Source organism: Bombus huntii, chromosome 8 (assembly GCF_024542735.1).
Source record: "Bombus huntii isolate Logan2020A chromosome 8, iyBomHunt1.1, whole genome shotgun sequence".
In the NCBI taxonomy this organism is placed as follows: Eukaryota; Metazoa; Arthropoda; class Insecta; order Hymenoptera; family Apidae; genus Bombus; species Bombus huntii.
The window spans coordinates 10,740,256-10,756,227 of NC_066245.1; the positions used below are offsets into that span (position 1 = coordinate 10,740,256).

The window sequence follows — 15,972 nt, forward strand, 5'->3', positions numbered from 1 at the left end:
TACTATAGTTCGTAGTTGAGATTAAAGGAAAATTGGGTCGGATTAGCTATTCTTTTTTATGGATTTATTTTGGTGGGTTTATCTCTTCCTCTGTTGAATTTCATTCATTTGAAGCGTATGTGTCGCAGCGAAATTTTAATTAATTGATTAGATTTTAGTTGCTTCGGTCGAATAAGAAAGTTTCTTTATTACTTTACTTTATTTATTTCATCTGGTAAAGAATTTTACATATCAGTTAAAGAAACTTGAGTCCCTGTTATTTCAACGAAAGGTGATAGTGATGAGAATACAAAATTCAGTTATTGTGAACTATTTGCTCTTCGAAAAATGTTTCAGGAAAATGAAGTTACATTACGTGGATATTTTTATGGGTGTGGTAATGTTTGAAGATAAAGTAAGTTATAGTTTGCAGCCTTGGTGCTTTTCATGGTGATACAAGTTGGAAAATTTTGAAAAGGCAAATATTTGTTTTAGTTGTTGATAATAGCGAAGTAGACACGTGTATATAATTTCGTTAAAGAGGAGAAAATAGTAGGATCTTTGTAAAAGGAAGTCGATCGATTACAGTCGTTAACCTACTTTTGCTTTTCCATAGGTATGTCGAGAAGGTTCGCTGCTCAAAGTCACAGGATCCTCAGCGGAAAACGTGTCGCTGGGTAATTATCGTTACTCGTGTGCACCGTTCTCGAGCCAGTTAATGTTAATAGACAACCTGTGCACCATTACAACTTTCCTAATTAGCCAACCATATTCTTTTTCACGCGTTTGTTGAAATTCTGTTAATTTCGTAGTTATCGTTCCACGCTAACAAGTCTGCCACGTATTTATTCGGACGAATATTTACATTCTATCTGCTGAAATTATCGAAATATCATAAGCAAAATTTTGCGGAAAATTTTAATAAACGCTTCGCCGCTGTTCGATGATGATAGCGAATATTTATGCATTTTCCATAGATCCACATTTTAAAATACAATTCCGCTTCATCCCCAGTCGCAATCGACAGTTTTCGCGTTGTTTTACAAAATGTCGGAAAAACTGGTAATTTCCTATGGAATCTCCATGCAACGATTTTGTTGGCGAATTAGTATCCAGCTGTTAGAAATTTCCATACAGACTCGGCAAAAGCGACCACCAGCGTATACGATTAAACGTTATTTAAAATTACAGTCGCAACCGCAGTCGTTGGTTGTCCGTATATTCCTTTTATTTTTTTGTCGTTTTCACGACGATATTTCGCTCGTTTCAATTAGCGTGTCGCGGGAAAAAGTTGTCCAGTCACCGAGTTATTGCGGAGAAGTTTAAGACAATCGTGGCTCAGAGCGAGTCGAAACTTCCGTTCAGCTTTTTCGTGCAATTTTTGCCGTACCGCTAAACGATGAAACAATCACCGTATCCGTTTTCATGAAATAACATTCGTTTGTTAGAGTGTTTCAGTAGAATGGCGATGAAACGTGGGATAGTGCGTGAGATTATTTAGAATTTCCATCACGTTGCACAGAGGAAAATAAGTTTCGTCCTCTGGGATTCTTCTGACTTGTCACATGTCGTTGTTTGTCTTGCTGGGAAATCAAAATGGATTGCATATTCTATGAGAATTTATTACCACGAGGATGAAAGGGGAGCGAAGGTCTCATAAATATTCCAGTGTATTGGGGCTACAATGTGTTATCTGATTATTGGCTCTCTTTTTGTATGATAAGACAATCTTCTTCTTTTCCTTCTTTTCAACGTTACTGCGTCCTTTAAGGCATCTAAGAATCTTTCTATCGCTAGAAACTTCTTAAACTCGAAGGGAGAGTAAAAGAATTGTTATTTATTCGCAGTTTCTCGCTTAAATATTTTACGCCAGAAAGCTTTTTTTTTAAACATTATGAATCCTTTTGTTCATTTAAATAAGGACGACATAGAAAACAACAAGGTTAATTTATGGTGTATTATGTATGGTGTATGGTGTATGGTATATGTATAGTGGCATGTTTCTGACGTTGATTCTTTACGAGAGAGATTGAAGAAAAAAATCAACTGAATTTTAAGCGACAAAGACATACCAGAACAGAAAAAGGAAACGCGCGAACGGCATAGAGTTCTTCATTGACTTTTCAATTTGAAATGATATTCTGTGGATGAAATAGTGAAAGCTGACTTCGAACATATGCAGGTCGAGTAAAATTCGCATACGTTCGAAGTTGAACGATTTTGCGGGTTATCCTGCTGCTTCTGGAATCAAAATGCGGTCGGATTTAGATCCTCGTACTACACCCGGAATGATCAGACAGACTGTTTCCACTAAAATATTTTCCGCGAATTGCTAACGATTCTTTCATCTTCTATCGTCGGAAAAAATTAATTTTTATGTCAGTACATCTCAATTAAACGAGGACGCAAAAAATTATCTGTCGGAATGGGATTTTCACATAGAATACAAAGCTCTGAAAATGTTTCTGTATGTTTTTTCCTTGAATCAGATTATCGGGTTAGTATATATTGGAAATAATATTTATTTATTTATGCGGACAAAATTATTGTTAACAACTTGCCACATCCTGTATTTGTTATAAATTCAAAAATATTGTAGGTTTGTAACGAAGATTATTGAAGATTTATAATCAATAATAACCAATATTTCAACTTACTATGATATATATGTATAAGACAAAATTTCATACAACGTGTAGTTGATTACTGTTGATGCAAAAGTATATCATTCTAAAAGATAGTAAAGAAATTTTATTATAGTAATTACTTGCAACATGCTACTTTCCAAGCAGCTTCAAGTTTTCTAGAGCCGAAGAAATTAAAAGCACGAAGATTAAGAACACGTTCAGAGTGTTCGCCAAAAGAATATTTCGATTAAAATATCAATTGTACGATTTAAAATTTCCGCGAAAAGCTTCGAACGGATCACAGGCTGGTTTTCAATTGCTTTGTCCGTCACAAGGATGAATGGCGCGATGTTGGAGAAAGTGAAGGGGAACACGAAACAGAAAGACGGAACGCGTGTTCGCGTTTCAAAGAAGAGGGAAGTGCTTGGTGTACTTTTGACGTCTGCCCCTCGTATGGAAGTACTTTCCAGCAGCCGGCGCAGTAAAAAACTAGTCACTGGCAATGAAGAAGGCGAAAAAGCGCCGCACTGCTTGCATGTACCGTGATTATTTTCCCCTTTTCTCCCTCTTTCCACTCCTCTCTCGCTTTCGAGTCACCGTACAGAAATTACGAATCATTCTTTGTCGAGTTCTTCGTCCACGAGGCTCGGTCTTTCAACGCCTTAAACGAATTAAACGTCGCCTTTTCATCCTAGATTTAGCTAATTATAACGTTGTCTATGTTTGCATTGCAGAGTACGCATTGAAAAAACTCAGCGTTCTAAGAACGATAATGCAATGATACGATACTTGAAGAATTGGTTTATGGTTGTTAAGAATTCAGAGAAAAAATCTCGTCAAATCTTCTCTACAACTTGAATCTGCTTCATAATCATTGAAATGTTATGCTTTGCTAAAAACAGTCCATGGCATATTTTTTATTATTTGTTTCCTCTATACAGCAGCTTAACAATAATGAGTTATAATGTGTTTTGACCCTAAACTCAAAATTTTACAGAAATATTCGTGCGAAGCAAAATCTCACATAAGAAAATCTGTTGTCAATACTTTTGAGTTTCGTCACTGTCCGTGATGATCTACTTATGTTTTCAAGAAATTCTCATCGATCATTAAACGGTACGGCGATAACATCGATCATGCTACGAAGTCTATAATTCACCGCTAATGCGTGTCTAAATAGGTACTTTCCGGCAAACCGTAGGATTAACAGTTACCGGGAAAGCAGTTTCCATTAATTTCGATGGATCGACAGATCGCACGTGACTATAATCCGATGTATCATTGATCTAGGTTAAGAAGCAACGTATACATTGTTAACGAGCTGAGACACAGCGTTTCATAGGGGAGGCAGTATGTGGTGATTTGATAGTCTCTCTTTGGGTTGAGCGACAGTCAGCGCGAAGATTTCCTGCGCGTATCTTCCATTCGGATTACCATACATACACGTACACGCGTACACTTGGCTGTGGAGGATAATGGACTGAAGTTACAGCTCGTGGTAAATTGTCGAAGTTCGAAAACAAGCGGTAACGAGAACCGAGAAACGATGCTTTATACATATTCAGCGTGTAATGAAATACGAAACTAGTTAAGAGTACGCACGCGAGCAGCTTCGTGATGCATACTACCTTTGCTGTTTCGTGATTATAATAGAAAGCAGGACGCCCGTCAGATTCTATAATACCATTCGTTGCACCAAAAACTAGTCTAATATTATCGAAATTTAGTTTATTATTATTTTTCAATACGAAACCTGATGTGCAATTTAAAAAGGATTTAGAACTGGTCTTCGAAACTGACAAACGACCGACTATTCTCTGTCGTTCTTTCGAATTTTGTATTTGAAATTAATTACCTGTTAACGAGAATCTTTATCGTCGATTTGTTTAATAGTCGAACTTAATGCGTTTCCATTACACCCTGAACGCGCTTTTGACGAAGACGCGTGGGAATATAGGAAAGCCTAGAGCCCAGTTTATTGCATTAAAAAAGTTTGATTCTGCAGCAGTTTTCTTCAAATGGTAACAGAAAATCAATGCTGTCCGCAAATCGTAGTTTCCAGGCACAAAATTTGACATGTTTAACGCTATTACAAACTGTGCTGTTGTATGAAACTTGTATTGTTCTGAGTCGAAAATATTTGTGAGATGTCAACAAAGACTTTTGGCATCAATGACGCAGTTTAGCGATAACTACATTATCAGCTAGGGCCATCTACAGGCAAATTCCGATTTCATGCTTACAGGTCTGATACATGTACTGTCTTAATAGAACATATGTCGCGTGATACTAAATTAAAAGTCATGCTCTCAAAAATGCCTTTCCATTCAGCAACAGCAACTCCACCAACGATCTCTCAAATTTTTTTCTTTCCTATTTCAATCCAATTAAACGCAACGGAACAAAGAGGGAAAAATGTTTCGCCATCCAAACAAACACAGGAAAACACCTCATAAAAGAGAAACTACCCTCGATTTCAAAAGCATTCCCGTAAAGTAAACGCGAGTGAGTAAATGTGGAAATCGTTGGAGGGGTAGGCAAGAAAGACGAACTGGCTCGAGGGGCTCGGAGATAACTCGATACACGGAATAACAGGAGTTTCGCGCGTGTTTCTTTCCGCTCGAGGGGATGATTCGACCAGTGATGAGGTGCCTGGCTGCGGCTCGTCGACGATGCAGCTGAACGAGAACGTATTATCAAACCCTGTTGTCGCGGAGCTTCACAAAAGGTCTGCAACCCCTTGTAAGCACGAAAAACGCTCGTATTGACTCGCGACAATTCTATAGACTTGAATTTCGGCGGAACGCTTTCGAGTTCGTCGTCTCATCAGAGGTTTGCACGAGGCCTCTCACACGACGTTCGAAATTGGTTTCGTTGTCGACTGACGTTAAAAGGTACAGCTTGTACGCGGCGAGAGGGGCTACCACTCGACGCAAGACGCTTCCAGCCGTATCTCTGCGAACGAGTGGTTGTTGTTTAAATATTTGCCAACGTGTTGAATACCAGGAACCACCGTTCCGTGACTGGAAATCTTATTTGCTTGAAATTATGGCGTCATGTGAAACTCGCTGCCCGATGGTGATAGTATTTTCAAAATTGTTCCTGTTCGATTTTTTCTATTTTTAATGTCAGAAAAGTTGTAAGTTGTTAAGTGATATGTAAATAGGATTATGAATAAAAATTTCTTTTTGTATGTTTGTTTTTGTAGCATGTTTATCGTAATGCGCGATAATCAGAATTTGTTAATCACTTAGAATCATTCAGATATCTTGATAATCAAGAATTTTTCTATAAAACTGATTAAACTTTTCGAAAATAGGTCAACGATATGATACATAGTAAGGAAGGATATAAAATAAGTTAGAAAATTTATTATACAAATTTGGTTTGTCAAATTATTCCAAGTGATTAAAAGACGTAACTAGATAACATTGGTTTCTTTCATTGGAAAGAAGTATTTACTGTCATTTCTGAGGATATAAAAAGAGTAAGAGGATAAATGAGTGCAATGAAAAACACTGAATAGGCGTACTCACTTTTCAGGCAGAAGCACGGCGGTGAAGTTAATCGCGATGGACATCCGTGGGCCGGAAGTAATCGAGTAGAGGCACCGGATGTTCGGAGGATACAGGCCAGGATATCCAGGGCTCGCTAACACGCATCCGTCCAGGCAATCGGTATCCTTGTAATACCAGTCACACTCTAAAAACACATAAAAACATTTATGGCAGCCTTACGAGAATAAAAGATTGCATTTTTTTAGTTCCTCGATCAACCGTAATTACATGCATACGTAAATATAATTACGTACGTATATAATTATGTTTTTTAATACTTTCATACTTTCGGAAACTTATTATGTTTCTCAATTGAAAATTATGCAAGATTTATTTGTCAAGTTTCGAAGATCAAAAATGTCTAAGACTAAACTCTATACGAAATGCTTTATGAATCTTCTGAAACCTTTCACTATTTTTAAAGGTATGAACAAAGAAGCGTAATGTAAAAAATATACTCGGAAATGAAAGGAAACCGCGAACGTATTAATCATACCTAACGTCGATGAAATGTTTTTTTTTTTTATCAATTTTTCTTGACTTCGTTTACACGACTTTTTGTTTGTTAATTTTTCCGAATTTCGTTTCCTCGACTTCGTTTAATGGAAACTCTGTCGCGACGAAAATTCGAGGCGAGAGGGAAGATAAAAAAGCCAGGGATGCGGCGGGTCAGACATTCAATTAAAATCCGCGAAACACGGTTAGAAACGTCGCAGAGTATTCGCTGTAAATTTCCGCGTATGCCAATATCAGTTCGCGATTTAATCGCGCTGCCTCGCGCCCAACGGCGCTCGCACGGTGTACGGACATTACGGGAAAGTTATGGAGCGGGGCTGGCGCAGTTCGACGCCCATCGATAGTTCAAGTGCGCCACGATGATTGAGGAAAAACGAAGAGTCCGCGTGAAAAACGACGCTCGATCGTTGAACGTGAATCGCGATATTGCAAACTAAACGTGATACGGCGGTAAAAAAATTTCAAACCTGCTTCGATACATTGCGTTGCAGAACGGAAATTGTGTTGTTAAAGCAGTTGTTACAATTTTACCTGTGATTTCAGAATTTCAAAATCTGAGCGTTCTTGCTTAATAACTTACTAATTAACGGCATTAGCAAAATGACAAGTTAAATGTTGTAGATCACAAATTTTTTCCTTTCGATTTCACAATTTTCTGGCTAATAGGATAATCAAATAATTCGTAAATCTTCATGCTTACAAAATTTCATATTGTTTTATTATCAAACTTGCTGTTACTGTGAAAGGGTATTTGTTAATTCTGGTAACTTGTAATTAGTCACTTGTAAAATTTCACAAATAATATTAGTTCAATTGTGTGTGTGGGGGGAGGGAGGGTTCCTGAAAATAACTTTGATATTTATATCGACGATTGTATTTATTATAATCAATAATTATTCTTTTGATAGTTATTTATTATTATTAAAATTGATTCGTAAAAGGAAGAATAAGCTAAATTGCGATGTGAGGAAGCGAGGTCACATAATAGCGAGCAAATGTAAGAGCTACTTTCGAACAATGCACGTGGATCCACACTGCCAGAGAAGAAGTTCAGCAATGGGACGCTAAAACAAATATTGTCTAACAAGCAAATCGTGTGACTGGACGTAGTGTGATATTTACGAATCGGCTGTACATTTTCTTTCTTCGGATGTAAAGTGCGAGACATGTGGCAGCGTTTATAATCTCATGTACAAACGAAGTTGAAAATAGGAAGCAACATAATTCTAAAGGAAAACATTCTTTCGATTGAAGCTTGGAAGATTCGAATCAGTTGAATCAATGGTATTCGTCAAACATTAATTCAATAGTGGCGCTGTCTGTTGTTAACGTCATAATTAAACCTAAGAAATAACAAATGGGGACCCTGTTTAACGCAATAAATATTCGCTAATTCTATTCTAACCTATTATGAACATTAATACAATAATAGAATAACTTGAAAAAATTTTTATTCTTGGGAATTTATTTCGTAATTATCTAATTTTATTTACCTTTACCTTATGACGTAAAACCAATAAAGATCAAGAAATATGCTTGTGCCTCGCATGATAAAAGATAACAGAAGAGATTCATGATGGAAATCTATGAAGCATATTCGCGCAATAAAAAGAGAAGTCATTTTCTTTTTATTTATGCCACATCAATGACAAGGGACGGTATGTCTTCTGACAAAGCAGGTTAAAAGCATAGTGCACCGTGACGCCACCGATTCGTACTACATCCTGCCAGCTTGAATTAGAATCTCTACGAGGCGAGACGATATTTTCTGGCGCGAAGCAGGCGGCGGCGCGCCACCTTCTTCGCCTTTTTCTTCCGACACGGCGTCGGAGGATGACGGCGTATAGTTGTTGCACTTGTTCGTCCTATTTGCCTCCATGTTTTTTGTTTAGTTTTATATATCCGGAGGATGCAATTGTCATAATGGGTGAACCCATTAGAGTTAGGACGGGACCAATCCACGGGCGCCAAAGCTTCTCTGAATATATATAATGGCTTCTGCGTCCTCGAGACCCTTTTTTTTTCTACCTTGTCTTTTAGCATATTTTTTCGCGCTCGAGCTCACCCTTTCGGCTTCCTGCACTGAATTCTGCTCGTTCTTTTTCCACCTAATTGCTCGCGTCCGAAGTCGCTTAATTCCGTTCCTTTCTCCGTTTTTCTCCTCCAACCTGTATTTTCTCTACCTTCTTTCTCCCTCGTTCTTTTTTTCTCTCACTCGTCACAGTTGAACACATCATCGTAATTAAATGGACTTTCCACGTTTACCTTTACACTCACACGGTCGCGCATGCGCAAGATCATTGTAAAAATCGCTAAAGAAATTAATACCAACGTGAATATTCTATCCTGATTCAATAATTTTATGATTCGATAACTTATGCTTCAATATTTTACCCGGTGTTGATAATATCGTACACCGTGAGCCGGTTGCATATGTTTTAACGAAACGGTTTCTCTTCTTTTGTAACAATGCTGTTTTCTTAACCAAACTATTTAATGGAATGTTTTAGCGTAAGAAAGGTACTGTTCGTGGCCAAATTCTTGTGCTGAACAGACGTGTTAATTAAAATACCGCGAGTCGATTCGTTTGCTCAAACGAGCACAGTTTTCAAGAAAATTGGAATAAGAGAAAGAGGAAGCGAGGAACGGGGGCATTAAGCAAATATTTGCACAGAGAGAAAAGTTTTCTTCAATTTTCAAATACAGAGTGTAAATTTTTTTCTATAACAATAGGTCTATTTATTAAATTCAAAAGAATCTGTTATATCTTCTCCGAAATGCATTTTAATCAACGGTTGAAGGAAGCCAAACGAATAATCCTTTTATCTCGTCTGGAAAGAATGAAAACCTTGCCGCAGAGGAGAAGATTAAAGGGATAAACCTGCTATTAAATATACTTTTATATATTGATTTTTTTTATAACCAACCCCTTAAAAGAACGAATTAATGCCTTTCGAGTCAGTAATTTATTACCTTTATATTTCGTGTCTGATCTAGCTAGATCAATCTATCCTACTGTGCCTAGATATCTATTATTATTGACTGCTACTACTTACAATCTACAATTTCTGCCATAAAATATTATTCGTAACATTAATAAAAATCTAATAATTCTCACTGTTTAAATAGTAACATTTAACGTTTACTGTCTATAAAAGAGTACACATTGAAAAGTTTCATGTCTGCTACTACTTTAACCTACACTGCTGTGTCAGCTGTACGCTATTATTCACTTCCACTATTTGTGCACTAACTGCAAGATGTATCATAAGAAGATGTTTACAGTGCTCCAATTAAGATATAATACAGTCTACTGTATAGAAAATTTATTAAAAAACGGAAAAAAGAAAAAATAGCTTCGCTACTCGTTGCACGTGTCTCGATCGTTATTTTTTCCTTTTGAAAAGTTACCAAAAAGCTGGGTTAAAAGTGCAAACGGTAAAAGAGTGAAACTAATAATAAAAGGAGGAAAAAGACGGACCACGTTCCGGCACGCAAACAAATCAATATAATTGAATAAAGTCAATTTACTTCGGCAACCATCGCCATTTTTCCTTCGTGCATTTTGTTTTTCAATTTGATCGTTCCCTCGTTTTAGCCACGTTCGCGTTGTAACCGGTATAGGTTGCACAAACCGGCGAAACGTTTTTGATTTCGCCTACTTTGCAAACGTTTGCCAGGTCATCCGGAAGACAGAATGTAAACCGAATGTATACATCGAGATTCTATATATCCATATATTCGAACAAGTTTTCTCTCTTCCCTGTAGCTGTCGCTCTGTTGGCATGCAAACAGTTCGATGGCGAAAGGATCGAACGCGAAGTTTGTTTTTTCGCAACATGTCATATTTACCATAACACACAGCGACACTGCAAATGGACTGTGTCATCAATATTCAACATCGTTTCGTCTAATGATAACGTTTTGAAGAGAATTACGCGATATCAGCGTGGAAAATTTTTTTTTAACTTTAGTATTGTATTTCTAGTGTTAAATATTCATACGCTCGTTTATTTTCAGCTTAAAGATATAAAAACACGAGAAAAATCCAGTCGTTCAAATATTATTCTATTTTTATTTTGCCATTCTTATTTCGTCATATAAAAAAATTTAAACATTGTTTTCGAAGAGTTGCTATTATCGAATTACGTTTATGTTTTTTGTTTTCGTTTTTACATGGAATGAAATTGGCTGCGCTTGGTGAAAATATAGAAAAATATCGGAATATGAAAATAGAGCTTATACGGAAATTAAAGTTACGATAAACAAACGAATATTCTTCTATATATTTTTGGAATTTTTTATCGACGGAAGCGTTATCGCCAAATTCGCAAGCAGGGAAGTGAAATCTGACAAATGCCACGACGCGACAACCTCTCAGGGATGACAGTAGGAAAGAGAGAAAGTGGCGGAGCATTTACGCAGCAGCCTGTCGAAGAATCGTGTGTTGCTGGAGAAATATATTCCCGGCGAGCTTCTGGAGGAAGTAGCGTGAATGTGATAGCTGTAGAATGTTCTTGAGATGAAGTTATGGGCCGCTTAAGAAAGCAATAAACCGTACACTTTCCTATTCTCATGCTATTCCTTTATAGTATAATTTGTGCTACTTTGATATATACATTTCATACAACATTTCCCGCATAACGTATTTTTTAAAATATGTCAGAACTTTGTTTCTTTCTCTACGTCTGTTTTTAACAAAAAATTACATTCTGACGCTTAAAACCAGCGTGTATCACATTGAAATATATCCATCGAGCATCTGAAGTCTCTCAGACAAATTGACAGACACGACGAGAGGACCGCATACGTAAAACTCGACGATTGATTTGTTTGTCAATCGGTCGACGGTTCGTTTTTCTTCCGAGTGGCTGGTTACCCTTCCCTGACACGTTTTTCTCGTATATCTCAACCCCGAGATGCGACGTAGCCTCTTGGAAAACATTCTGATTTACCAAATGATCTTTCACTTCTACAAGAACGGTCTGACGACCGGCTGACTTACACTGCTGCGACACTCACGCTTCTCCATACGAGCCGCGTTGAAATATCACTGTGGAATCATCGACCTCTTCCACTTCTCTAAGAATGTCTCTCTTTGTACGATTTCTCCCGCTGGAACGAGGGAAACGGAATCCCCCTGGATTAAATCGAAAGAAGCGGAACGAAAAGACAAAAGGGGGCAAAAACGGATTTATACGGTGGCGGGAAGAAGAAGGAGAAAGTGAGGCGAGACCGAACGATTGATCTGTTTGTCAAGCGACCGCGACATTTTCGTTCGTTTCTTCTCTTCATTCTCACTTCTTCGACTTTCCTATTCTCCGTCTCCTTTCGTTTCTTTTCGTTCACGAACCTCGATAAAGCCAGGCCACACGATGGTTGTCAAAAAAAAAAAAAAAAAAAAAGAAAAGGAGAACGAGGAACAAAAAGAGAAAGAAAAGGGAATTCATCCTGTGGGTGGAGTCACGTCGACGTCCGGAATCGTACGTCTCGCGCATATGGAAGGCCCCAGGCTTTCTCCCAGGGATAATCGAGAATCGTTGTCGTCTCTCGTTATACGTGGACCGGCGTTCCCTATGTACGGGGTGGGTTAAGAGAAGAGGGGGATGGGAAGAGCTTTCACCCCGGACCACCGCTTTTACCACCGCGCGGATTCATCCGCCTCTACCTTTCTTATTGCTACTCCGCCACCGGTAAAACGACCGCTCTACCACGCTGCACACCGTCGTTCCCTTCATTCCGCTTCGTCTCTACCTTCCTATCGATACACTCGCTAGTACCCCAGGCAGCGTGCCGTTGCCCGTTGTAAAGGAAACCTTAAATCCGTTCCTTGGAAACGTATGACGCGACCAACGAAATAGCTCGGTGCACACGTGCATCGTGTTTGTACGTGTACGAATAATACGCGGTGATTCAGACTTACCTTTATCAGTACTGAGACTTCTTCTATGTACTTGTTACTGCTGCTTCGGGGATATCGAGAAAGTTATATACTCGTTTCTTTATTCTTTGCGAGGACATTATCGTTGCCATTTCTTCGTATCACGTACAGATTGATGATAGTTTGAAATTGCTTTGTGGAAATTACGATGTTTCTTACTGTTTTAGCTTTCGCTGGGATGATATGACAAAGATATAGATTTTTGTTAGTTACTTTCTTCACGATATTTATCTTCGCAGTTCGGAATTTCTATGCCAACGACTGGACTGCGAATTTTTATCCATTTATAGAAAATTTGAAGATACCAAAATCCACCGAATGCATATACGCGAACATATGTAAAGTAATCCAAGTAGAGTACTCGGTATAATATTTACTGGATGAAACATATCTCTGCTTACGTTTTGTTTCTTCGATCATATTCGCGAAGATACGAATTTGCGTAAATATCAGCAGCCTGGTTACGACAGTGTAGTTAAATTGAAATAACGCACAAGAATGTGTCGTTCGGAACATTAGAATAGAAATCCTGAGAATTCTCAAAACTCTTGTACAAACGATTGGAATTTCAGATATGGTTTATGTCTTGTTTCAATTTCTGGTGCTAGTTAACACGTTCTCTTTACTTTTTTGTTCTTTTCCCTTGGAGATATTAAATGAAGTCGCGAACGTCCATTTTCGCTCAATATATCCTACAACGAATTAAGTTTCTTGCAGGAATATCCACCGGGGGCCACACTGTCGAATGCTATTTCGCCGTGGAATGGACACACATTCGTCACGCTGTTCCCAGGAAATAGGGTGTCGTATAAAAAAAGTGAACGAGGACGTCGTAAAAATGTGACATCTATGTAACGGTAGCAGCACCGGTCCTTTTGACGTCCAACTATTTCCCTTCTTCTCCTTCCTTCTCTTCTTTTTTTCCATCCCTTTTCAACCTCATCCTACGATCTCCTGTCCTCAATTTCATCATTTTGATTTCGCGTGTCGAGCGAAATTCAATTCGATGCGCCGTTAATAATCTGCGCTGTATCGATCGAACAGGCTCGCGCTACTGGCGTAAGGCTCAATTTCGGTCTCCATAAATTATTCATTGTTCCCGTAGCGCGGTGCAATGTGCGTGTAAGTAATATGTATGCGGAATACAATATGTGGAGATAATTGGCACGTTATCGAACGCGTGGATCCTTCGATTAAAATCATAAATCAGACTTTTCGTACTTTCCTGTATGCTGATGATCCTATGTAGATCCACGAAGCGTTTGTCATTGTAACTAATCTTGTCCGGAAAGCTGACAGAAGTTATATATATATATGGTTTTAGCGATATTTTTCTACGAGTAGAAGTTCGATGATTTGATATAGAAACGCAGATATCACAGGATGCAGAGGCCGCTGCTTTTTGTTTATTGCGGAGGGTTAAGCGCTACATTAAACAGCTGCAGCGTGGAGATAAGGCAACGTTCTAAACAAAATTGTCGTAACGACCAATTTCGTTATTATACTGCCTCTGCGAATACGAAGCAGAACGGCTGTGAAATTTACATTAATGCGTAGAATGTTGCACCAGGAAACATTATCCAATTAGAGTCATTCGCGCAGCAGTGCATTCCCAAAATATCCAGCTACCTGCCAATTTGGAACGTGCAATTTCGTCGCATCGATAGCCGAACACCGGGCCAAATATTAATAGAAGCGTTTCTCTATGTTTCCCATGATTTCCTTTCGACGATTTAAAAATACCAATGCGCTGCCTGATCTAGAAATTCACTTCGACGTTGGCATTTTATATTTATCGTGCTTTTCCAAATTTCAAATTCCAAATTGAACAAATAAAGATACGGAGCTATATCGTCGTTGACTATTTGATCATTCTATTCTTGTACATCGAACTTCACGAAATTATAGAATTTAGCTGAAGCAGAAAATAGCGACGAAGATAATACTAACCAATCCTTCAAATGTTCTTGTTGAAAATAACAACGTGAGTTCGTGCTCGCCATCCATATGCAGAGGCGTTAGTTATAAGAAATAGTAACTAGAAGATTATCCTAGTTACAATCGATAGATTTAATCGATAGGCTTAAGATGCTTTTTTGTTTTTACCCCTAGTTCTTGTAAGCGCGTGCAATAAAGGTTTTTTTGGCTCAGAACGGTGTGATAGATTTAACCATTCAATAACATAATAACTATTGTGATCCTATCTCCGAGTAAAGAAATAACAGCAGTTCTCTTCCATAAACATAATGTTAAAAAACAGAATTTAATAATTTAGATTCTATCTAACGTCGCAATTGAACATTCTCTCTTCATGGATCTTCATTACATCGCAATGAGCGTGGCTGAACTGCCACGACCTTCTTTATCGACCAAGATTCGAACAGTTACGAACACGATAGATAATTTAGGTCGTAACGTCGTGATACTACTCTTTAGAATGGCAAATTAGAGAAGTTTCTATGGAGATCGGTGGTCGAGAGCTCGTGTCGTTAACGCTTTACCTCGGTCAGTCTAAATTCTCCACGGATCCTAAACTGCCCTTATTCGGTTAAGCCCGGACGATCTCGCACTTAAGCTCGCATAATTTTCGTTCTAACTAGGCAGAAATTACGCCTCTTCTCTGTTTGCGTAAGGAAATTCGTGCATCCACCGACTGCTATCGCTTTCATCCCTCGTCCCATCCTTTCTGACAATCTTCTATTTCTCTCTTTCGAAAGTCCATGGCCACGACCGTTTTCAGTTCTCCATCGGTTCAGAATTAACGTCGAGTGCAAAGATTCCACGGACACCAAGGGTCCTCGAAAGCCGAGCGTTTCTCACATTTTCTTCCAGGATTTCACTCGGGAAAAGAATACTCTTACCAAGACGCCCCTGTCACGAGAACCTTTCCCCTTTTTCTTTCGTTTCGTTCTTGTTCCTCTTTGCCGTGAATCTTGCGCGGACAAGATGGAAGATAGTGTATACTCTTAGAGTGATCCGTTGCGACGTTCGAATTCTGAAATTGGATTCTCTTTTTTCTTTAATCTTCTCTTGCGAATCAGAATTTCTTTCGATCTTCTCTGTTTCCATTTCTTCCTCTTTGATTCCCTAACGTAGAAGTGAGAATTATTTTCTAGCGTGGAATTTTGTTAGAGTATCGATAGTGAGTAAAGAACGATTTGTCGAATTATAGGAGATTCGGCATGCGTTGACTCGTTTGAGCCGACAACCCTTTATCTAAGTACGGGTACGTTTTTACAAATGGCTCGCTTCAAATGCAAAAAAGATGACGAGTCTAAATACACTACAATTTGCGATACGAGACACGTTGCTCGTTAACATCAGCCGTGTTGCACTAGATTTTCATTTCGTC

The 15,972-nt window shown here is 38.4% G+C and overlaps 1 protein-coding gene across 15 annotated transcripts in view; it reads right to left on the reverse strand.

The window, feature by feature from the left end:
- LOC126868435 (uncharacterized) overlaps positions 1 to 15,972 on the reverse strand; it is a 272,162-nt gene that overhangs the window by 87,688 nt on the left and 168,502 nt on the right. For all 15 annotated transcript variants that reach the window (XM_050623870.1, XM_050623866.1, XM_050623869.1 and 12 more), the window contains exon 7: positions 6,143 to 6,308. In XM_050623870.1, the coding sequence (XP_050479827.1) occupies positions 6,143 to 6,308 (166 nt within the window). The remainder of the gene's footprint in view (positions 1 to 6,142; positions 6,309 to 15,972) is intronic.